The following is a 26,436-nucleotide window of genomic DNA, read 5'->3' on the forward strand; positions in this document are numbered from 1 at the left end:
ATTTGAACCGAGGTTGGTAAGGGACTCAAAATCGCTTAAAAGAATTTTTGGAATTTTTTTCAAGAATTGTTGGAGATCGGAGGAGGCTTCACGCGCCGCCTCTGTGCGTGGGGGAGTTACGAACTGATGGGTGATGTTGTTGATCGGCTTGACCGATCCAAACCGGTTTGACCGGACTGAATCGGTCTGACCGATTCGAACCGGGTTGACCCGACCCGACCCAGTGATATTTTGGTAATTATTTTTAAAACGGTGATATTTCGATAATTATTTTTAAAATAGTAATATTTCGGTAATTATTTTTAAAACGATGATATTTTGGTAATTATTTTTAAATAGTGATATTTTGGTAATTATTTTTAAAATGGTGATATTTTGGTAATTATTTTTAAAACAGTGATATTTTGGTAATTATTGTTAAAACAATTATATTTTGGTAATTATTGTTAAAACAATTATATTTTGGTAATTATTTTTAAAAGTGATATTTTTGTAATTATTTTTAAAAAATGTGATATTTTTGTAAATGGTTTTAAAAATAGTGCTATTTTCGTAATAATTGTTGTGGACTATTGATCACCTTTGACCAAAATTTTGACCGGTTTTAACCGGCCATTAAACGACCTTTGATTTTGTTCGAGTATACCTATTCTAACATTTTTCGACGTGCCGAATCTGTTTCCGAAGTTCGTTTTGCCAAATTCGAACCCGAAGGTCTCCAAATCATCAGTCAAACCCGTTGACTTTGATTTTGACTAAGAATTTGAATTTTTGAAAAGTCATACTTTATGTTATTCGACGTCCTGATTCTGATTCCGTAATCCGTAATCCATTTGGTCAAATTCAGACTCGAAAGCCTCCAAATTGATAGTCAAACCTGAAAAATGCTTATGTACTTAAGAGTTTTAGCTTTGAATGATTGAGTAAGACTTTGGACTGATAAATTATTAATGTTTGAAGGTACAAGAGACGATGCTGACCGTTCGACAGCTCGACCCAGCTCCTCTAGATCAGATAAACCACGTGTGCCAGTATTCACCCGTAAGACCCATAAATTTTATGATTTTAGAAATTAATTATGTTACCCATTAGAAATATAGTGTTATTATGAATTAGGTTGGAAAACTGTAGCAGAGCGTGGCGAGACCAGCAATCAGTAGATCTACTATTTGAACTTATTATCGAGGTGTGTTCCCTATATATTACTGAACTATTTTCTTTGTTTTAACATGTGGTACACTGAATTCTATGGTTATTATTTTATTGATGCACCGATCTATTATGTTGGTTTATGAATTATGATTGCTATCTGATTTTTGGTTTGAACGAGTATTTGATTACATGTTTATGGATTTATGGAATTTATGTCACAGTGCAATTGTATTTTTGAGATACGAATTTATAAAGTATTAAGCTGAAAAATTTTACGGACCTAATGTGACTCTTAGGTAGGCTCTGCGGCCCTGAGATCATTCTTGGGTAGGCCCTGTGGTCCTAAGATGTGTTCTTAGGTAGGCCCCACGGCCTCGAAATCTATCTTGGGTAGGCTCTCAGGCCCTAAGATGTTCCCTTAGGATAACTCTTTTATGAGATTTATTGTAGTATAATTTTTATGAGATTTACTAGACTATGATTTGTTTAGTGTACCTATCATGATTTTATAGTAATGTTGGGACATACTGAGCCTAGCTCACTTTTCGAAAATGTTTTTCCCTTTCAGATACTGTTGGTTAGATACACCTGATCGAGCACTTGGAGGATCAACATATCTCTTAAAGTATATCTTACTGTAATGTTTTATTTTTCAAGTTGACTTTATTTTGATAACATGAGTCTTATTTTAAAGTATTGGATTTTATAATTATTACTCTTTTGCTATTTATGTTTGGTTTATCATAATTGGGATTTTTAAGACATGTTTTAAAAATTAAATTTTTAACCGTTTAGTTTTATATTCATGAGTTAGGTTTTATCGTAATATATTATATCATTTGATAAATGTATTTATAATGTGATTTTACAATTGATCGAATAAGAGTTTCTGAAAATATCTTTAAAAATAATGGATGTGATCTGCTAGACTTATTCGATACGCATAGGCTGGGTCTAGGGGGTGACATTGAATTGGTATCAGAGCTATTGGTTTTTAAAACCTCGGACTGTGTATGAGTCCAAATTGAAAATATGATTTTGAAATATTTTACAAAACAAGTTGCTAAGGTCATATCTCAAAGTTTTTATGGTTTTAATTGTGTTCGAGACTCCAAGTGCTTATCAAACCTTAAGTTTTATCTTCTGTAGTAAACTAGAGATCTACCAAAATAAGTGCTAGACGTGGACGTCGAACTAGCCGAGGACGAGGTCGAGTAGCTAGATTTGCAAGCCTAATCGACGAGATTCGAGTAGATCCCCCACCTCTGACAGGTGATCCTGCTCTTGCGACCCAGACAAATTTACCTCCTGCCGCTGGTATTGCATGACTACACCGATCAGGGGAGCAACCGATAGTGAGCCATATTCTACCAGAGTTACATTTGATGAGAATTTTGGTAGACAGTTTCTACAGTTGATTCAAGGTGCAGTCAGAGCTGCTGGTGTTGGATCCAAGATGCCTATTTCTCATACTCTGATCGCCAATGGAGTCAGGACTTTTGGAGGACAACTTGGTGGAGTTCCTACTGAAGCAGAAGATTGGCTCCAGGATACTGAGAGATGTATGGATCAGTTGGGTTTGGACCTAACTAAGAGATATTTAGGGGCAGTTGCGATGTTAGATGGCAATGCCCACACATGGTGGGAATCAGTGGTTAGTAGTGTTTCGAACGATCGTTTGAGGTGGGATTTCTTTAAGGAGCGCTTTAGAAGTCGATTCTTGGGTGACATTTACTTAGTTCAGAGACGACAGTAGTTTCAGGACTTAGTTCAGGGTGATATGATTGTTTCAGAGTATAAGATAGAGTTCTTAAAATTGTTAAAGTATAGAATCAGTCTGGTGCCTATCGAGAGAGATCGATGCCGTAAATTTGCCCTCAGACTCATATACGAGCTACGTAGGCAAGTGGTTGCCCTTCAAGATACGATTTTTGATGTATTGGTGAGCAGAGCCAAGGATACTGAGGAGATGAAGGCTTTAGCTTCTGGTAGAGAGTGTGTTGGTCAGGAATGATCTAAGAAATCTTTTGGTCCTACTGAATCATCTGCACAGTCCGGTAAGAGGACTCGTACTTCAGCACCTCAGAGGAGTAATACACGCTTCAGACCTGCAGCATCTTCACCTTCACCTTCAGTTGTTAGTAGAGGTGGCTCTTCGGTTCCATTTCAAGTGACTCCTTGTGACTTTTGTGGTAAATGACACACATGAGAGTGTTATAGGAAGACCAGAGCATGTTTTCATTGTGGATCTAGTGGTCATTTTTGGAGGGATTCTCCTCAGCTAGCTTCGTCTGAGTGGACCGCTACCACCCAGACTCCTGTGCGTTCTCAGACTACAGTACAGACTCCAATTAAAGATCGTAGTCAAGGAAGGGCTCGAGGATCAGCGTCCAGGACAGACAGTAGAGCCCAACCTCAGCAGAGTAAAGGGCCAACAGTTTCTGAGGCTAGAAAGCCGGCTTTGGTTTACGCCACTTGACGTCGGGATGACAGAGATGAGCCTGAGGTTATTGAAGGTACATTTACTATTTATTTTATTCCATACTTTGCATTACTGGACAATGCCTCCACCCACTCCTATGTATCGAGTTCAGTATCTCGAAACCTTCAGATTCCGATCGAGATTACTGATAATACTATTACGGTTAAGAGTCCAGTAGGACATGCAATATTAGTGAATAAAGTATTCCGGCGTTGTCCTCTGGAGGATCAGGTAGAAATTTTTCTCACTGATCTTATGGAGCTTCCTTTAGAGGAGTTCGATCTAATTCTTGGGATGGATTGGTTGAATAAACACAAGGTAAATCTGGATTGCGAATACAAGCGAGCTACTCAGAATACTTCATATGGTCGGACTGTGGTCTTAATTGGTGAACGTCGCGGCTATCTATCCAATATAGTTTTCGTTATGGAAATAGATCGTATGATCAGGAAGGGATAAGGGACTTTCATTGCATTTATTTTGAACACTAAAGGTTCCTTGTCCACGATCGAGGAGATTCGTACAGTTAGCGAGTTTCCTGATGTTTTTCCAGAGGAGTTGCCAAGGTTACATCCTGATAGAGAGGTAGAGTTCGAGAGTGAGACTTATCCGAGATCTTTACCTATTTCTATGGAACCTTATCGCATGGCTCCAGTTCTGTTTGTTAAAAAGAAGGATGGGTCGCTAAGGCTATGTATTGACTATCGGAAGTTGAATAAGATGACGGTTAAGAATAGGTACCCATTACCGAAGATTGATGACTTATTTGATCAATTATGAGGAGCTATTGTATTTTCTAAGATTGATATTCGTTTGTGGTATTATCAATTGAAAGTTAAGGGGTCTGATGTTGCAAAAACGACATTCGCACTAGATATGGTCATTATGAATTCTTAGTAATACCTTTTGGTTTGACGAACGCTCCCGCAGCTTTCATGGATTTGATGAATCGTGTGTTCCGGCCATATTTGGATTAATTTATGGTTGTCTTCATTGATGATATTATGATCTATTCTCGTACTGAGGCGGAGCACGACGAGCATTTGAATATCGTTCTGCGGACTTTGAGAGAGCATCGTCTTTATGCCAAACTAAGCAAGTATGAGTTTTGGCTTCAAGAAGTGTCATTTTTTGGGCATATTAGTTCTGCGCGAGGTATTCAGGTTGATCCAAGCAAGATCGAGGCTATTGTGAATTGGAAATACCCCAAGAACATCTCTGAGATCCGCAGTTTCTTGGGCTTGGCTAGATATTATCGACGTTTTGTCGAGGGTTTCTCAATCATTGCTACTCCTTTGACAAAGCTGTTAAGGAAGATTGTGCCGTTTGATTGGGGAGAGGCACAATAGGAAAACTTTGAGAAATTAAAGGCGGTTTTGACTCAAGCACCAGTGTTGATTCAACCAGAGTCCGGGAAGGATTTTACAGTGTATAGTGATGCTTCACATTCAGGACTTGGTTGTGTTCTAATGCAGGAGGATAAGGTAGAGGCTTATGCGTCACGTCAACTGCGACCGCATGAGTGTAATTATCCTACTCATGATTTAGAGTTAGCAGCAGTGATTTTTGCCTTAAAGATTTGGAGACACTATCTTTATGGAGAGAAGTGTTACATTTTCATTGATCTTAAGAGCTTAAAGTATCTTCTGACCTAGAATGAGCTTAATTTGAGACAGCGGATGCTTTGATTATCACCCTTATAAAGCTAACATTGTGGCGGATGCTTTGAGTCGAAAGGCGGTATCGGGGTTGAGGTCTTTAATGGAAAGAATGAATTTATATGACGATGGCACTTTGTTAGAAGATTACAAGTTAAGCCGACTTTAGTTGATGAAATTAGAGTTAAGAAACCCCTTGATAGCTCCTTGCTATCCATATTTGAGCAAGTAGAGTAGGGGACAAGTTCAGATTACGCCATTGATCAGGATGAAGTTTTATGTTTTAAGGGTCGATATTGTGTGCCTGATGAGGCAGATTATTCTTAATGAGGCTCACAGTAGTCCATATGCTATGCACCCCGGTGGAGATAAGATGTACCGGAATTTGAGAGAGAGGTATCATTGGGTCGGCATGAAGAAGGACATCTCGGATTTTGTGGCTAGGTGTTTGACTTGTCAGCAAGTTAAAGAAGAACATCAACATCCCTCAGGTTTGTTACAACCTATCAAGATTCCTGAATAGAAATGGGAGCGAATTACTATGGATTTTGTTACCGGATTACCTATGACTCATTTGAAAAAGGATTCAGTCTGGGTGATTGTTGACAAACTCACAAAGTCAGCTCACTTTATTCCTGTGCGGGTAAATTATACTTTGGACAAGCTGGCGAGATTGTATATTTCAGAGATTATCAGATTGCATGGTGTTCCATTGTTTATTTCTGATCGAGATCCGAGATTTATTTCGAGATTTTGGAAGGCGCTACATACGGCTTTGGGAACAAGATTGGATTATAGTACATCATTTCACCCACAAACAGATGGTCAATATGAGAGACTGATTCAAATTTTAGAGGATATGTTGTGGGGTTGCGTAATTGATTTTAGTGGTAGCTGGGAAAACTTTTTGCCGTTGGCTGAATTTGCTTACAATAATAGTTATCAGACCAGCATTCGTATGGCACCCTACGAAGCACTCTATGGGCGAAGATGTCGCACCCCGATCTATTGGACTGAGTTACATGATCGGAAGACTTTGGGACCTGAGTTAGTACGCGAGACGTAGGACACAGTTAGATTGATTCATGACCGTTTGAAAGAGGCATTCGATAGACAGAAGTCTTATGCAGATCAATGGAGGAAAGATATTTAGTTTGAAGTTGGAGATCAGGTTTTTTTAAAAGTATCACCCTGGAAGAAAGTATTGAGATTCGGGCGTAAGGGAAATTGAGTCCAAGATTTATTGGACCATTTCGTATCTTGAAGAGGGTAGGACATGTTGCATATCAGCTTGAGTTGCCTTCCCAGCTCAATCGTATTCATGATGTCTTTCATGTATCAATGTTGAGGAGATACCATCCAGATCCATGTCACATCATTCAGGTTGAAGAGGTAGAGCTGAGACCTGATTTGTCGTATAAGGAGGAGCCCATTCAGATCTTGGAAAGTGATGAGCGAGTTCTTCGGAATAGGCATATTCCGATGGTAAAAGTTGAATGGAGTAACCGAAGTCCCTCTGAAGCTACTTGGGAGATATTGGAGTCAATGGAGGCTCAATTTCCTCAACTATTCTCAAAAGGTAAATTTCGAGGACGAAATTTCTTGTAGAGGGGGATAATTGTAACAACCCGAAAAAAAAATTTAAATAGGTGTAATTTGGTGACTAAATTAAAAGTTTTCAAAACTTGTATGCCATTTTAGAAGTAAAGGAAATTCAGGGACCAAGCCCTGAATTTACCCAAGGAGTGTCGGCAGGTTTTATGATATATGCGTGTTTTCTGATTTTTGAAATCAGAAAACACAAGCTCAAATTCCCTTCTCCTGCATACTTCGTTAAAGCCTGATTCCGACGCCATCTGACTTCCAATAGAAAAATTGAAACCACTGTCGTGTTCATCTTTGACCCATGAACAAAACCCAGTAAACCAATTATAGCGAAACGCTGCCAAACGACGTGAATTTCGAGTCAAAGTCTCAACGCTTTTTTAGCACCACCGCCGAGAAAATCTTAAATTCATCTCCGATCGTTGATCGGTTTTCGACACCTCCCACACCATCGTGTTCCTTGTTTCGTTCCGAGTCCGACGGTGTCCTCCTTGACTCCATAGGTGCGGCGCGTGTGGGAGGTGAAGCAGTCAAAGATTCGGCTGAGTTGAAATCGAGCTCTCCACCGTTCAAAAATTTGAACCGAGGTTGGTAAGTGACTCAAAATCGCTTAAAATAATTTTTGGAATTTTTTTCAAGAATTGTTGGAGATCGGATGAGGCTTCACGCGCCCCCACGCGCGGCCCCTGCGTGTGGAGGAGTTACAAATTGATGGGTGATGTTATTAACCGGCTTGACCGGTCTGAATCGGTTTGACCGATTTGAATCGGTCTGACCGATCTGAATCGGTCTGACCGGTTCGAACCCGGTTGACCCGACCCGACCTGACCTAGTGATAGTTTGGTAATTATTTTTAAAACGGTGATATTTCGATAATTATTTTTAAAACGGTGATATTTCGATAATTATTTTTAAAACATTGATATTTCGGTAATTATTTTTAAAATAGTGATATTTTGGTTATTATTTTTAAAACGGTGATATTTTGGTAATTATTTTTAAAACGATGATATTTTGGTAATTATAGTTCAAACAGATACATTTTGGTAATTTTTTTTAAAAAAGTGATATTTTTTTAATTATTTTTAAAAAAAGGTGATATTTTTGTAAATAGTTTTAAAAATAGTGCTATTTTCGTAATAATTGTTGTGGACTATTGAGCACCTTTGACCAAAACTTTGACTGGCTTTAACCGGCCATTAAACGACCTTTGATTTTGTTTGAGTATACCTATTCTGACATTTTTTGGTGTGACAAATCCGTTTCCGAAGTCTGTTTCGCCAAATTCGAACCTGAAGGTCTCCAAATCATCAGTCAAACCCGTTGACTTTGATTTTAACCAAGAATTTGAATTTTTGAAAAGTCATACTTTATGTTTTTCGACGTCCTGATTCCGATTCCGTAATTCGTTTGGTCAAATTCAGAATCGAAAGCCTCCAAATTGATAGTCAAACCCGAAAAATGCTTATGTACTTAAGAGTTTTAGCTTTTGAATTTTCGAAAAGTCATACTTTATGTTTTTCGATGTCCTGATTCCGATTTCGTAATCCGTTTGGTCAAATTCAGAATCGAAAGCCTCCAAATTGATAGTCAAACCTGAAAAATGCTTATGTACTTAAGAGTTTTAGCTTTGAATGATTGAGTAAGACTTTGGACTGATAAATTATTAATGTTTGAAGGTACAAGAGACTCTCCTGACCGTTCGACAGCTCGATCTAGCTCCTCTAGATCAGTTAAACCACGTGTGCAGTATTCACCCGTAAGACCCATAAATTTTATGATTTTAGAAATTAATTATGTTACCTATTAGTAATATAGTGTTATTATGAATTAGGTTCGAAAATTGTAGCAGAGCGTGGCGAGACAAGCAATCAGTAGATCTACTATTTGAACCTATTATCGAGGTGTGTTCTCTATATATTACTGAACTGTTTTCTTTGTTTTAGCATGTGGTACACTGAATTCTATGGTTACTGTTTTATTGATGCACCGATCTATTATGTTGGTTTATGGATTATGACTGCTATCTGATTTTTGGTTTGAACGGGTATTTGATTACATGTTTATGGATTTATGGAATATATGTCACGGTGCAATTGTATTTTTGAAATACAAATTTATAAAGTACAACTCTGATCAAGCTGAAAAATTTTACGGACCTAATGTGACTCTTAGGTAGGCTCTGCAGCCCTGAGATCATTCTTGGGTAGGCCCTGCGGGCCTAAGATGTGTTCTTAGGTAGGCCCCACAGTCTCGAAATCTATCTTGGGTAGGCTCTCAGGCCCTAAGATGTTCCCTTAGGGTAACTCTTTTATGAGATTTACTGTAGTATAATGTTTATGAGATTTACTGGACTATGATTTGTTTAGTGTACCTATCATGATTTTATAGTAATGTTGGGACACACTGAGCCTAGCTCACTTTTCGAAAATGTTTTTCCCTTTCAGATATGTTGGTTAGATACACCTGATCGAGCACTTGGAAGATCAACATATCTCTTAAAGTATATCTTATTGTAATGTTTTATCTTTCGAGTTGACTTTATTTTGATAACACGAGTCTTATTTTAAAGTATTGGATTTTATAATTATTATTCTTTTTCTATTTATGTTTGGTTTATCGTAATTGGGATTTTTTTAAGACATGTTTTAAAAATTAAATTTTTAACTGTTTAGTTTTATATTCATGAGTTAGGTTTTATCGTAATATATTATATCCTTTGATAAATGTATTTATAATGTGATTTTACAATTGATCGAATAAGAATTTCAGAAAATATCTTTAAAAATAATGGATGTGATCTGATAGACTTAGTCGAAACGCATAGGCTGGGTCTAGGGGGTGACATAATGATAGTCACGTTAATGATGATTTATGTATGTATACAAGCATGGTGTTGTGTAATATGATATGTACATGCATTGGTTAATGAGTTATCGTTTACATTATTTATCTACATGTCTCACTAAGTCAACGACTTAGCGTGTGAATGTTTCACACGTAGGTGTGAAAAGCGAGAAGAGAAGTAAAGAGGAGCAGGACATGTTAGCATCTCCCTTACAAAGGTCAGATCAGAAACGTATCAAATATATGTATTTTGTTATATAGAATTTAGTTCCCATGTAATTACAAGTTGTGAATTGAATATGCTCTGATCGGTTTTGTAAAACAATTTGATTGCGTTTATTAATGTAAAGTATTCATTTTCTTAAATGATGAATTTAAGATTTTGTGGATTTGTAAAGAACAGAGCTTTGAAAAGTCAATGTGACACCTCAGACTCGGATCCGGGTCGGATACGAGTTGGAGTGTTACAAAGGCCTCGTTTGGTGTGAATTTCTAAAGACACTTTCATTTAAAAAGTCTGTTTTGACTACAAAATCAACGTCAAATGTGTAAAAAATGAAAAAAATGCGGTAGAAACGATGGTTTCTCATACCAACCGCAAAAGCTAAGATTTCTAGCTTTTTCATTTTTAAGTTTGTGTTTGGAAGTGAATTATAATTTTACTCTTTCTAATGCATGAGTTACACTCAATTATGTATTTACATTTTATTTTAATAATTTAGTACTAACATAAAAATTATTACTTAATAATTTATTTTAATTACTTAAAAGTAAATAAAATTTATTGTTTATATATTAAAATATTAATAGTGAGTTATTATAAAATATTTTTTTTTTATTTTTTGGTACAAATAAAAATTTATTTCTATTTGTATTTTATTATAGTTTAAATTGATATGATTCATATATAAGTGTAAATGTTGAAAAGTATTGGCACAAGTGGTTGAGATTCAAGAATTCCTGTTTAACTCTCAATTGAGTCTTAGGTATGCCCTGACACTAGACTGGGGGAGCCACCCCTTACTTAAACTTTTTAATACAATATATATATATATATATATATACTGTAAATATAATTTAAATGTTATATTTTTAATTTATAACATAATGTGTATAATAGATATTTTATCTTTTCAAACTCACTTTTTAACAACAATCTCAAAATAGTTAAATTTTAAAATGCACTTTCGTACAACAATTTTAAAAGTTCGTTTCTACGTCACTTTTAAAAGTCATTTTACAAAAGTTGCACCAAACTGGCCCAAAATTTTGATAAATTAATACAACACACAAATATATTTTAAAAATAAAACATGACATAAAACAAAAAATATATAAATACATTACAGCTATACATATATGTTAAAACATACACATATGAAAATCATATTAATTTGAAAAATAAAGTACTCAAATTTTTAAAAAAATGAAAAATGATACTAAACACATTTTTTCCTTTATTTTTCTTTCACATTTTTCTTTTTCCTAACTTTATTCTTTCACAATAAATTATTACTTAAATGGACATGTAAGGGTTAAAAATGTATTAAGTAAAGTGTTATAAATTTATTGTATAAATTTTTATTTAAATCAAGAAGATCCATATTTTGCACAACCATCTTAGCTAGCAGGCATGAATATCTTGATTTATTTTGTTTAAATTTTTTCGATCACTTCAATAACATAATGTGACTCATAAATTTGTTGGGTATATTTTCACTCATCCAATGCATATACCAGAACCACCACATTCTCGAGTGTAAATATACTTTCTCACTCTACTTAACCCTACATGTAAGATAGATTGAGGGGCAAGTGATGCATTCTCCCTTAAAAATTTAAAATTATCATATATTTTAGATTTTTTTATATATTTCCTATTTAAAATCTATTTTTATCCCCTGAAATTTGTAAGTTCGCTCATTTCTCAAATTTTAGAAGTTCGTCCCTTAGCATAAATTCATGAAAACCCCTCAAAAATATTAACTAAAACTTACCTCTAAACTTCTAATGTCAATAATGGAACTTAAAGATACTAGGTTGTAGTCAAGGACAAACGTATGATTTTATATTAGGAGTGATAAATTTATAAACTTTTAAGAGGATAAAAATAAATTTTCAACAAAAAAATATAAAAAAAATTAAAATATAAAAAATTCTAAAACTTTTAAGGCCACCCGTAACTATAGTAGAGGTAGGGATGGGCAAGGGTCGGGTTTTTGGTTCACCCGATCTAACCCGAGAACAATGAGTCCTCCACTCGAGACCTAACCCGACTTGACCAAAACAAGATTTCACCCAACCCGAATCCGACCTTATATATAACTTAAAAACCCGATCCAACCCGACCCGAAATAAAAAAAAATATTATTTTTATTCAATAAAAATAGTGACTTAATTAGAAAAAAAATATATAGAGGGGTATTATTGTAATTATTCTTAAATATATAAGGTAAAATTATATTTTTCGGGTTGGGTCGGGTATTTTTCACCCTAAATCCGACCCAAACCTGATTTTTTTTAATAAAAAAAACCCGACACAATCGGGTCGGATCGGGTTCGGGTCCCATGCTCATCCCTAAATAGAGATATAGGACTACAATTTTTGTTCTTAAAGATGAGATTTTTATTAAATAATCTGATGGTGGGATAAAGTGACAAAAATGGGATTCTCAAGCTTTCAAAATTTTCCATGGGAAAAAAATAAAGAAAAAGGGAGACATATTGTTTTTCTCTTCAATATCGGCTAGTAAAGGGAGTAGTAGAAATTTAACCAGTTGTAATTGGGCATTTTTCATTATTATATTATAAATTGATTAATTATTCCGAGTAAATATTTATTTATATGGTTTTTGGGTAAGAAAAATATATCTAAGATCAAATTGGGATTTATATAGGAATTTATAGATTGCCTACAAAAAATAATGATTGAAAGATTTGAATTTAGCCTTACAAACTTAAATTTATGAATCCCAACCACTTATATCAACTCTCGTTGACATATTTATTTATATGGTAAACCATAAAAATATATGTTTAAAAAATATGATTCGGTTGAATAGCTTTAGTGATCAAATCATATATATTTGATTAAAATCTACTAATAACTTTGAATTTAATAATATATGAATCAAGCATTTATCAAATTATTCTAATAGTTAAAAGGAATAATTATTATTGCTAGAAGTCTTAGATTTAAACATCGACAATTGTACAATATTTAATTATTAATTAATTTTTTTTAGAAATATTATCACTTATAATCACTCTAAATTAATCAAAAGAAAAATAATATACGAACCAAAATTATTCATACGATAAATGCAACTTGGATCACTGAATATGGAATGTCCATAACTGACTCAAACCCTCACAACCTAAACCAAATAAATAACACAACTTAAAATTGTTCCAACTCGAAGTTAATCTAAATTTATCTTAAAATTTTAAACTCTTAATAACTGGATTTGCTACCATGAGTTTGTTCAAGTGATAAACAACTTGATATTGCTTAAGTAAGGTCTTGAGTTCGAGTTCTTGTGTACGTAAAAAATCCTTGTTGAGAAATTTTAATCAAGGTGAAACCTTAGAATCGGGAGGATAACCAAAAAAAAATAGAAATTAGATTTGAAATTGATCTGATTCAATTCCAATCTAATCTATCGAACCTAGCTCGAGCCACCCATTTCACAGGTTTAATTGGGTGCAATTAAGCTATAATTATTGTACAATATTAGCCGTTAATGTTAAAAACAAATATTTGAGAGAGAGCCGAAGAAGCTTTGGAGTGTTGTTTGTAACTCAAAAGATTATGTACGTCCCTGTTTTTCTCTCTATCTCTCGTATTCAAAACAAAAGGAAAAAAAGAAAATTTCACGTTGACACCATCACGACGACAACAACAACAATTTACTCTTGTCATAATTAAAAGCCACAAGAAAGAAGAACACCACCACCCCGCGGCGGCACTGCCTCTTCCTCATTGATGATGAAGAAAATTACGGTGGAGCGTTCTCCAGTATCCGCCACCAAGCTCCACAATTCCCCTATCCAATTCCACGACATCGTTTCCTATTTCATCCTCTTTGGTTTAGGCTTGGGCATAGGGATCACTCTCGGTTTCTTCTATTTTAAAGATGGCTCCATGGATTTCCAACTCAATCAACTCTCCGCCTTCCACGCTTCTGTTCCTCCACCATCTATGACTCTCCCCGCCGTTCCCTCGAACATCCATATTGAAAACCGAATGCAGGATGCATTCGTTCAACCGACTTCTCCGATGGCAAAAAATCATACTCCTTCACCAATGAGAAAGATGAAAAGAAAGCGCAGGTATTCAAGGATGAACAAAAGAAGACGGTGGAGCAGTCGCTCCATGAAAGTTTTAAATTATTATATATATTTTAGATATATTTTTTTATATTTTGTATTGATAATATATTTTTTGTCTTAAAATTTATAAACTTGTCTTCTTATAAAATTTTAGATGTTCCCATTAACATAAAATTTTGCGAACGACCACGTAGGAATTGTGTGAAGGAATTGTTTGAACCGCCGGGGACTAGGCATAATATGACGGATGAGGAGTTATTTTGGAGGGCGTCGTTTGTTCCGAAAATTCAAGAATTTCCGGACAGACGAATCCAGAAAGTGGCGTTTATGTTCTTGACGAGAGGAAAAGTGTTGTTAGCTCCACTTTGGGAGAAATTCTTTAGAGGACATGAAGGCTTGTATTCCATCTACGTTCATTCTGATCCTTCTTTCGTTGAATCAATGCCCAAGTCTTCTGTTTTTCATGGTCGCTGGATTCCTAGTAAGGTTGGTTTCAATTCCACTTTTACATATCAATGCATGAGATACTAATGTAACATTTTCATATGTACTTAATTGATAATATGATATTTGTCATGACATCATTTTAAATGATGTGACATATATCACGTCAGTAATTAAATATATATATGTAATTGTCACATTAACAATTTGCGTTGATCGATAAATAACTATTAGTTTCCATCTACCATAAGCTATTTTGATAGAAAAATTGAAACGTTAACAGTTAAATGCTCTAAAAAATAAGAGTAAAAGTAATCGTTCATACAAACATTGAGAGTTAATTTTATTATTATGCTATATGATTCTCGCAGTTTCATTTGATCACTGATTATTTTCATTATGTTCTTGTAACATTAATATTAACACCGACATGAACTAATGTAGATTGCTAGATGGGGAGAAATGAATATGGTGGAAGCCGAAAGTCGACTATTAGCAAATGCATTGCTCGACGTCACCAACGAACGTTTCGTTCTTCTTTCGGAATCATGTATCCCTCTCTTCAATTTCTCTACCGTTTACGATTATCTCATCAACTCAAGCAAATCCTTCATCGAGTCGTACGACTTACCAGGTCCGGTCGGCCGTGGCAGATACAACAACAACATGGCTCCGTTGATTTTTCTCGACCAATGGCGAAAAGGCTCTCAATGGTTCCAGATCGATCGGTTTCTTGCGGTCGAAGTAATCACCGACAAAACGTATTTCCCCATCTTCTGGCTATATTGCAAGAACGAATGCTATGGGGACGAGCACTACTTACCAACATTTGTTGACATGAAGTTTCCCGACCGAACTGCGTATAAAACATTGACTTACGTGGATTGGTCCAAGGGAGGACCTCATCCGAATAGGTTCCGTAGAAAGGACGTAACCGAAGAGTTTTTGAAGAACATAAGAAGTTCCACACAGTGCTATTATAATGGAAGAGTAGTGGACGTTTGCTACTTATTTGCTAGGAAATTCTCACCCAGTACTTTAAACAAGTTGTTGAGATTTTCTTCGATTGTCATGCACTTTTAGTTGGTTTTTCTACTTTGTGTATTTAAACTATTTGTATTGTTGTCAGTTCATTGATTTACCCATTTAATTTTTTAAAAAAGGCATATATAATAAAATATTAGGAACTGTTGTATTTTATTTTATAAACAGTTTTATATTTGATTGTAATTTTCCCCATGTCCAGGGACATTAAGAATTAAATGTTTTCAAATCAATGTGCCTCAGACAAGTAAACATATGCATTGAGATTCACAAGCACAGATTGATCAAGACTTGTTTTTTCTAAATTCATAATCTAAGCATTTTATTTGTATTCATCGTATCAACGTCAACTAATCGATAATTCCACCCAGTTGTAGGGGTGTTCGCGGTCGGTTTGGATCGGTTTTTGACTAAAAATTCATCCGATCTTAAAGTATAAATGTTTGCGGTTTGGATCGGTTTGAATGTTTCTAAAAAAATCCGATCCGATCCAATTAAGTGCGGCTTGATTCGGTTTGGATTTGTGAGGTTTTTGGATTCTAATTTTTCAAAATAATTCTTGAATTTTTTTTCATAAAAATACATATGTTTAACAAAAGCAAAAAAAAATTATATTTTAACAAATGCAAGCTTGTGAAGCTTACAAAGAGAATATCTATTTTAACAAATCAAGAAACAAATCAGTTTCTCGTCAGTAAGTCACCCATAAAAGTAAAACATCACATTTTCTAAGTTTTGTCCGACAATTTTCTCTCTACTTCAGAACCGAGGAAATGCCAAAAGAATATACTATCCTTCTTTGCTATTATCATTTATTACAATTATTTTTTCATTAACATCGATAACTAGAATCTGGAGCAAAATTGTTACGTGCGTATCGAGAAAAACTGAATATGTATCTGTATATGGGTTTTGTGAGATTTTGTGGGGCTTATGATGGGTTTGTTTCAAGCTTGTAAATTCAATATTTCATTTCATCGGTTCGGTTTGGATTAGTTTCGGATTTCCAAACCGAACCGACCGGTTTAAAAAAACCGAACACACTAAATCGGTTTCAGTTTTTTTCGGTTATCGATTTTTTAGATCTTTTTTCGGTTATTTTTTTGGATCGGATTGGATCTAAACACCCCTACCAAGTAGACACTACCCCGAGACACATAAAGAATAAATCCAGTTACACTGAAAAGTACATGGCCATTTATTAAAAAAGAAAATTTTAATGAAAATTACTTTTTTTTAAATAAGTTGTGGTTATTATAAAATAATATATGTTCAAAAAAAATTATTCTACCGAAAATATATATATATACCTTGCAGATACAACTATTCAAATTCAAATCCTCTGAGAAAATAACATGTATGAAGCTAAAGCAAATGAAAAGGATTATAAATGAAGAAGAAGCTATTTTTTTAATTAATCTAGAGTAATTACAAGACAATATATATTCAAAGATAATTCTCAACGTTTGACATTGAATGCTCACAGACTTGGTGTTCTAACCTAGGTCCTCAAAGAATACTGATAATTTTCTTTACCACATAGGCCACTTGATTCGTGCAAAAGAAGCTATTATATAAAATTGGTATTAACGTAAGAGTATATGTAAAATTGGTACAACTTTAATGGTAAGTGGCGGGCATGCAAAGTAATATATGAGGTTTGCAAAGGAAATTAAAGCCCAGAAGCCATTCCTTTCTTCTTTATTTTACTTACGTACCAAGCTTGGAACCCCCATGCATTTTGGTATATAAGATATGTTGAGACACATTACATCCGAATTAGTATACAGATTCCAACAATGCCCATCTTTGAATCATCGTCCGACTCCGACAATGAGACCACCCCACGGGTTAAGCTCTTTGCACGTCATAGGCCTATGGATGCCATTCTTGGAGGAGGAAAAGGTACTCTCTCTCTCTCTCTCTACCTATAATATATAGATTCGATGAGTAAACATATCTAGTCACTTTGTCTAAGATCCTCATCTTTGTTCTCTTTTGTTTCTTTAGGTCATGAGTTCTAACCTTATTAGGAGCACTTCCTTTCTTTCTTTTTTGTAAAAGTATGTGTCTAATGTTTCTTTTGTTACTATTTAAGGTACCTAAAATTTCGTTCTGTTACTATCATCTCGTCAATGTAGTTAAAAAAAATCTTACAATCAATGATTATATGACACATAATATTAATTTCTTATTAATATTAATTTTCTAAAAATAAGAAAAACTATTCTTTTTTTAAAAAATAACACCTAAAAATTCTAATTTCTCAACCCCAAATTCTTAATCTCCAAATCCCCTTAAAGATCAAAGATCAAACAATGACACATGATCAGAGGATGGAGCGATAGTGAAACTTCATCATCAGCAACGAACTGACGACTGAAGTGATAAAAAAATAATTTTATACAACGAGATTTAGAGAGAACGTGAGATTTTGGGAGAACGCGGATCGACCAATGGGAGTTTCACGATAAGAAATGATTGGTGGTGGTCAATTTGACAACGATATATAAGATTTAAAGAATTGAGATTATGAAATTAAAAGATGTTGAATAATTTTTAAATTTTTCAGAAAAATAATCGGATTTTTCTGAACAATCTTCAGGATTAACTTTATCAGTCAAATGGATTACCATTTTATCAAAACCTTTTTCAAGTCGGCATTTTGAGCCTAATTAGCAAAATTGAAATATCAGTTGCGGATGTGTTTCTGTGGAGGAACACAGAGGTGTCAGCGGCTTTACTAATGGGGGTAACAACCATATGGTTCCTTTTCGAGGTGGTCGAGTACAATTTCGTCACCCTCCTCGGCCAGATCTGCATCACCACCGTGCTTGTCCTCTTCATATGCTCCATTTCTGCTGATTATTTTGGATGGAGCAATACTCTTCTTTTTCTTCATCCCCATTTATGTGTTTACATGCGAATTTATTGAGCGGTTTAAATAGTAGAATGGAGTTTTATTCTCCTTAGAAATTCGAAATTCTGAGTTCGCACGTGTCTGCATGTAAATTAAACCATTATTGACTGATACACAAACTTTTTCGCACGTGTCTGCATGCAAATTAAACCATTGTTGACTGATACACAAACTTTCTCCAGGAATCGTCCGAAGATCCCCGAGTTGTTGTCTAATGAAAACAACTTGAATGAAGTTGTTCCCGTCTTCCGGTGGAGGTTCAATCAGTTCATTAACAAATTCTTCCACGTTGCCGGTGGAAATGACCCTCTCAACTTCTTTCTGCTATCACCATCAGTTGCATATATTATGCTCCAATCTACTTTTTTATTTTTTTTCCCTAAACGTATCGTAATCTGCAGGTGATTGTTTCTCTGTACATAATATCGGTGATCGGACCTTATTTCGACTTCGTGAATCTCCTCTTCATTGGTAAGATTTATCACCTGATGACAAATTTAATGATTTTAAAGCATAGAAAGCGTTGAAGTAATTAGTTTTTGGTTGATTGAATGGAATTCAAAGGCTTTGTGAGCATGGAAACGTTGCCGTATTTGTACAGTCGATACGAGAATGAAGTCGATTATCATGTTGGGAAAATGATGAGGAAGGTGAGCAAAATGTACAAGAGGTTTAATTCAAGAGTTCTTAACAAGATACCCAGAGCACCTTGGAAGGAGAAGCACTTGTAGATTGTCCAATATGTTTCCATTGCAGAATGTACATGTACATATCTGATGGGTGATCTTTTGAATAAAACAAGTTTACATTTACGATAATGATTATGCCTTCAGAGATGACCTTCGTAAACCTAAATCCAACTTCATTAGTCAAGCTCTGCATGCATACTTCGCCGCTTATCAGAGCATGCAGCCCTTCCAGACAATTATAACGTATAGATCTCTGACTAATACACATAACATGTTAGAACGAAATTCAATAACTCACTAATAAATTTATTTAACCCGTTAGTCTACAAATAACCATAATTACCCTATGACTGATATCATCAGCTAGAACTTTTATAAATATCCCCGTCAAGACTGTAGAGAGGAACGAATCATCTACAATTATTACCCCAATGTTCATCTTCTCTAAGACCACAACTCTGTGATAGATAAACAACAGTTAATGGTCGTTTCTTCGTCGATCTTAACTCTTCACCCAAACTAAAAGAGATAAACCGTTAACGATCGAAGAGAAAAATTTACTATCATCAACCATAACAATGATTTCAAAATCCAAACTACTTCATTCTAATTGACGAATCCATTTTTTTTTATCTCCATAATTCAATCAATTTGGGGTCCACATTTACACCACTACCATGTGTTTGTTGATGCAATCTGAAAACATAAGCAGATTGGCCTCCACAAACTAGTCATGGATGTCGAAAATCTTAAAAAGATTGTATTATTAAAGCTGTCTTTAAGAAGTGTCCACTAATTAGGCAAATAATTGGATTTTAAACTTTTTTTTTTTTTGCAAAGTTACTTGGAATACTAGTTCCAGCCTGCCCAAGTTACCATTATAGAAAAGTTGTTCTTTAATAATTGAGAATTATATATTAGTTTATATATTTCAAGATGGTGGAAAAGAACGCAAAGCTCTTAATCTTGTGGTCCTGGGATCGAGTCTCACGGTAGGCAATTCATAATTCTGATTGTCAGAGATCTTCCACGGAAGCTGCTCTCAACCTGGCGTTGGGGGCAACCTACTATCCTACCTCCCCTCACCCCATTACATATGGGAATATGGTCAGCTAATTTCAAGATGCTGGAAACTGGCCAACTATCTAATTAGTGCTGATCACAGATGTATTCCCAGAAATTTGACTGTAGCGGATATAAAAGCACGTTTTGGCTCTTAACATATTGCTTTTGTCAAATTTTGAGTGTCAAGAAAGAATGGAAATACATGTATGCATCATACATAATACATTTGTAGTGGTGCATGTGATTGTTGTCCCATTATCAATATTTCATGTCCATTTCTGATGATTTATGTCCAACTGAATATGATTTGGATATTATATCCCCCATAATTCCACTCGTCACTTGACTTGATACTAGTTTAAAAAGGTTCTATCCAACACAAAATTTAATCCGATTATTAGATAAAAATTCACACTCGATCGGACATAAATATATACATATATAATTTTTATTTTATCAGGTAAAATAGATATCTAATTGATAAAAATATAGAAAGAGATATTATTATAATTTTCATAACCGTTTTTAGGTGGAACAATTAAATGTTGTTTTAAAAACAATTACTACTTTTAATTTGAAAAATTCGATGATTTTGGATTAATTGGAATTAAATTGAAAAGGATAATTAGTGTCACAAACAAAATAAATTAGTGTCACAAACAAAAGAGAAAAATGAATTAGTACCAACATGATAATTAAAAGATGCTATCTACAGATAAATATAACACCTACCCATTCATGATATCTACCCGGGCATGCTTTAAATAGATAACGATCCTACCCAAACATGCTTTCTACCCAAGATAATTATTTTCAAGAAATTAAACATAACCGTATGATATCTAGTTCACATGTTGTTATTCAACATAAAATAAAAAGGTTTAGAAATGCTCATCCTTTGTGTACACTTAATTTGGGTACCTATTGACGAACAGATGTTCGGTATAGTTATACCTAGGGTGACCATGCTACGGTTCACTATATGTATGGTTTCGGCTCTAACGGGAATAAAGGTACTCGAATTGTCCTTGATGTCGGTGCCCCCTTGGGCTACCAAACCCTCAATCCTAGCCCATTACAGGCTCGTGTGAATCGAGTTCAATTCGAGAGGATACATTCCCGTATGTCCATGCGGAGAAACAATTTATCTCACGTAGACATAAGGTATATGAACCCCAAAGATTACTTGCTAAAACCCGTGCAGAGAAACAAATTATCTCACGTAGGCTAAGATTTCATCTCAACTTAAAAGGGACAAAGCTCATAAGTGAACTTATGATATGTAAATATGCTTGATGTATGTGAGGAGGAACATTCAACCCTTTGACTTAAAAGAAAAACGAAATCTCTCGACAAAAACTTGAAAAAATCTGAAAGTAAAAATAAAAATGCTAGTAAAACAATAATAAAATGAAGTAATTAAAAGCTTCAATAAAAGGGTCATAAGTTAACCAAAGACTCGAACTCATAATTTCCACCAAACGACAATATGTAAGCGACTTACAGGCTAACTCTCTAAAAAATCCCCAGCGGAGTCACCAAGCTGTCATAACCATTTTTAGCTGGAACAATTAAATGTTGTTTTAAAAACAGTTACTACTTTTAATTTGAAAATTTTGGTGATTTTGGATTAATTGGAATTAAATTGAAAAGGAGTCGCCATCGACCTTTGGTTTAGGTAGGTCGAATACCTAAAAATGTCTTTTTAAAACAATTTTAAGAAAAATTATTTTTTAAGACAAAAGCTGGTCTGCGTTTACAAAGATTCGATTAAAACGGGTTCGAGAGTCGGTTACGCGTGGGGAAGGATTAACACCCCCACAGCGCCCAAAATCGGTACTGTGTCACTTACATATTGTCATAAATGGTGGAAATTACAAATCAAATATAAAGTTAAAATACGATCCGTTTATTAAAGTGTGATTAATTTACTTTGAATTTATTATTTAAAAGTGTTCTTGAAATATATTCGAATAAATAACATCAAAATTAATAAAATAATGTTTTCTAAAAGTTAGAATAGTAAAATATATACATATAAATACATAAGATTTTTAAAATATAATAAGTAACAAATAAACCGGTATATATAATAAATTAAATAAGATTAAAGTTTTATAATATATAAACTTATTAAATAAATACAATTGAAACTACCTTATATGTTTAGAACAAAATCAAATAAATTTAAATTAATGTTATATATATATATATTCAAATTAATATAGATATTAACATGACTTAAATACTAATTTACAACATGAAATAACAAATACTAACAAATTAAATAATTAGGTGACTAAAAACAAAAGAATAATAAATTTGAAGATCAAATTTAAATAAAAAATATAATACACAGTCAATGACTATAATATAATAATTAAACATATAGTGACCTATGTAAAATATTTACAATAATACGTAACATATAAAAATAGGATTAAAATGTAAATGGTAAAATATAAGCTCTTGAAATTAAAATAAAAAAAAAACTTCATTTAATGTTTAAAATATTATATTACAAAACAACAGGGACTTAAATCCTTAATATACCATTAAAAAAATGCAGAAAAGGTCCCTGTTGAAACGACGTCGTTTCATCAAGGACATATAAGCCCAAAATACGGGATTTTAATTCTCCACTGTTCATTTTATTTGTTTCAACAGAAATAAGAGAGAGAAAGCTGAAAATTCTCTCAACTTTCCCCTCCCCGAGAAAGGGAACCGCGACAGAGCTCGCGGTGGCAAGCGACGACGCACAGCAGTTCCTGCGACCAAAGGTACCCAATCCCTCTCAAAATGCTCCTTTTGTTACCCTCACCCTATATTTAGCCTTAGTTTAACCTAAAAACTTGCATATAAACCTAGATCTAGAAAAGGAAATCGTAAGGTTTACCTTGTATCGCCGCTAAACCCGCCGTCCGATGAGGCCACTGTCAAGATATGTTAGCCTACTCACCACTCTAAACCTCTTCACCATTCAGGTTTGCAATCCAATTAGCGGATCTATATTTTTCGAAGGATTCAAGGTAAAGCTCCTCTTCCCCCTTTCATTCAAATGGTGTCATTCATTTATAGTTGTTTTGTAATGGATCTTCCACTGATGCCGAATAATGGGTAGGGAAGCCTACTGATTTTTTCAAGATTTTATTTAGTTTAAAAATACGTTTAGTGGAGCACTAATATTCTGTTGAATTTTTGTGCATTTGAGTGATGTTTGGCGTAAGTGATGACGAGGTATCCTTATTGATCGGCGGTGAAGCATTCGGCGGTGAAGCATTCGGCGGTGGTCCATTCACGAAGGGAGAGAGGCAGCGCCGACGGGAGATGTAGTCTTCTATTGCTGGCAATTAGGTTGATTTAGGGTTTAAAAACCCTTATTATTACTGATTATTGAATTAGGCCAGGTTTGAGTCAACTCAGGCCTGAATCTATCGGGTTAATGTACTTGGACTCTTAATGGGTCTTTAATAAGTTGATGGGTTGTACTGACCTCCGGGATTGTTATGAAAACATGTAATTTTATTTTATTAATAATAATAATAATAATAAACCCAGACAAAAATAGGTGTCTACAACTACCCCTCTTTGCACATTCTTGTGTTAAAAAGAATAGGGCAAAGACGAAAAAGAAAACCAGTTTTTGTCTAGTTTTTTTTTTTGGTTTTGGAAACATGATAGTGTTTGATTTGGGAAACGACACTGCTCCTATGTGATGAAAAGATCTGTTAAAGTGATGACACAGCTAATCTGTTCATGAGTCTTGGCCATCTAAGGGTGATAACAAGGTTCCTACGTGATGAGGACGGCTGGTTATCTGAGTTGACACAACTCATACATAATGAAGAGATCTAGTCAGGTGATGACACTACTCATCTATTCATGAGTCTTGGCCATCTAAGGGTGATAACACGGTTCCTACGTGATGAGGACGGCTGGTTATCGGAGTTGACACAACTCCTTACATAATGAGGAGATCTGGTCATGTGATGACACTGCTCATTTGTTCATGAGTCTTGGCCATCTAAGGGTGATAACACAGTTCCTACGTGATAAGGACGGCTGGTTATCTAAGTTGACAGAGCTTCTTACATAATGAGGAGATCTGGTCATATGATGACACTACTCATTTGTTCATGAGTTTTGGCCATCTAAGGGTGATAACACGGTTCCTACGTGATGAGGACGGCTGGTTATCAATGCTCATACTATGATGAATCTTGGTTATCCAGAGTTGACATGGCTCCTATGTGATGAGGAGATCTGGCCATATCTGATGATGATTGATTCGTTGATTCAATGATGAGATAGGTCTTGAAGATCCTGTAAAATGTCATATGCCATGATTTTATATTTGGAATATGCCCTAAAGATGATCTAAATGTATGTGAGTTGTCATGCATGTTTAAAGGGTTATGCATAAATCGAGACTGGCAATTGAGTTTTCTGATGCTCTTTGATCAGAACACATGAAGTTTATACTTTTTCCAATGTTTGGGTTATGATTGTGGTACTTTCTGAACCTCTTGTGCATGAACTTGGATTCTATGATCCACCCAAGAAAGTTTATCTTGCTTTGTTAATTCTTTGGCTACTGGTTGATTTTTTAAGGAATTCAATCGGAATGAATGGCCTCTCTTGTTGTTCATCTTCAAATTCGGACTTCTTTGCTTGGGAAAGGTAAGATTAGGTTAAAACTAATTTACTCAATTTAGCCCTTCTTTCTCAATGATCATATTTTTGTATGTGCTCTCTGATAAACACTCATTTTGAAATCCCATACTCTGACACTTTTCAGCGTAAAACATAATAAACGATGTTGTTATTGATCACTGTTTTGGCGATTGTATGCAATGAGTAATGAATCAAATTCAAAACATTTCATTTAAAAGAGGTAATGAAAAAGTATAACCCTTTGGGACAAGAAACAAATAAATATCACAAGAAAAATAAATACAGCAGATATCAAATGTTGAATCGTTGTATTTCTTCATCCAAATCTTTCTTGAAAGTTGACATGTGTCTTGAAGATTCAGATCATACAAAATATGTGTGAGTATAATAATCTTTCCCTGAATTGTTAGGCTTTCGAGGGAATATGTTATCTTAAATCTTGAATATTCGATCTGTCCATTATAGATTTTCAACTCGAATCCTCATTTGGTTTCAAGACACCCATTTTAGGTTTTCATCTTGAGCCCTCCTTTCTTTTTCTTTCTTTTTCTTTTCTTTTTCTTCTTCTTCAAGTGTAATATCGTTTGACTGAATCAGAATTCAAAGGATTAGGCAAATCTTCTCCATCAATTTCAGTCAAAATCAGAGCTCCTCCTGAAATGCCTTTTTTACAACATAAGGACCTTCCCAGTTTAGCATACACTTTCCTCGAAAGTCTTTTTACATAGGGAGGATCTTTTTCAGCACTAAATCACCTTCATAAAATTCTCGAGGTCTGACCTTCTTGTCAGAAGCTCGTATCATCATTTTCTGGTACATTTGGCCATGACAAATAGCTCTCAGTCTTTTCTCTTCAATCAAATTCAATTGATAAAATCTACTTTGTACCCAATCAGCCTCATCAAGTTTCAATTCCATCAATACTCTCAAAGAAGGAATTTCTACTTCAACAGGTAAAATTGCTTCCATCCCATATACCAAAGAAAACGGTGTTGCCCTAATAGATGTACGAACAGATATGCGATAAGCAAGCAGTGCAAAAGGTAATTTCCCATGCCATTCTTTATATGTTTCAGTTGCTTTTGTGATGATCTTCTTGATATTTTTATTCGTTGCCTCTACTGCCCCATTCATTTTTGGGCGATAAGGAGCCGAGTTCTGATGTTTTATCTTCAACTTTGTGCAGACTTCTTTCATTAAATCATTATTCAGATTCAATGCATTATCTATGATGATCATTTCTAGTATTCAATATCTACAAATGATTTCTTTTTTTAAGAATCTGCAAATTGCTCCTTTTGTGACATTAGCATAAGAGGCAGCTTCAACCCATTTGGTGAAGTAGTCGATGGCCACTAAGATAAAACGATGTCCATTTGAAGCCTTCGGTGAAATTGCTCCAATAACATCGATGCCCCACATTGAAAATGGCCAAGGTGAATTCATTACATGGAGTGGTGAAGGAGGAACATGTATTTGGTTATCGTAGATCTGACATTTATGACATCTTCGAGAAAATCTAAT

The 26,436-nt window shown here is 34.7% G+C and overlaps 2 protein-coding genes across 2 annotated transcripts; both read left to right on the forward strand.

The window, feature by feature from the left end:
• The first annotated feature begins 13,732 nt into the window (after positions 1 to 13,732).
• Positions 13,733 to 15,603, forward strand: LOC120158816 (glycosyltransferase BC10-like). Its single transcript, XM_039169560.1, has 3 exons — positions 13,733 to 14,076; positions 14,271 to 14,562; positions 14,965 to 15,603. The coding sequence occupies exons 1-3, from the start codon at positions 13,733 to 13,735 to the stop codon at positions 15,601 to 15,603; spliced, it is 1,275 nt and encodes a 424-aa protein (XP_039025491.1).
• A 1,749-nt stretch (positions 15,604 to 17,352) lies between these two features.
• LOC120158817 (reticulon-like protein B9) lies at positions 17,353 to 23,571 on the forward strand. Its single transcript, XM_039169561.1, has 8 exons — positions 17,353 to 17,469; positions 18,261 to 18,444; positions 18,670 to 18,820; positions 18,886 to 18,955; positions 19,049 to 19,211; positions 19,318 to 19,416; positions 22,906 to 23,018; positions 23,450 to 23,571. The coding sequence occupies exons 1-8, from the start codon at positions 17,364 to 17,366 to the stop codon at positions 23,569 to 23,571; spliced, it is 1,008 nt and encodes a 335-aa protein (XP_039025492.1). The 5' UTR covers positions 17,353 to 17,363.
• Positions 23,572 to 26,436: the final 2,865 nt, after the last annotated feature.

This window comes from Hibiscus syriacus, unplaced genomic scaffold, assembly GCF_006381635.1.
Source record: "Hibiscus syriacus cultivar Baekdansim isolate YM2019G1 unplaced genomic scaffold, ASM638163v2 tig00111330_pilon, whole genome shotgun sequence".
Taxonomy (NCBI): domain Eukaryota; kingdom Viridiplantae; phylum Streptophyta; class Magnoliopsida; order Malvales; family Malvaceae; genus Hibiscus; species Hibiscus syriacus.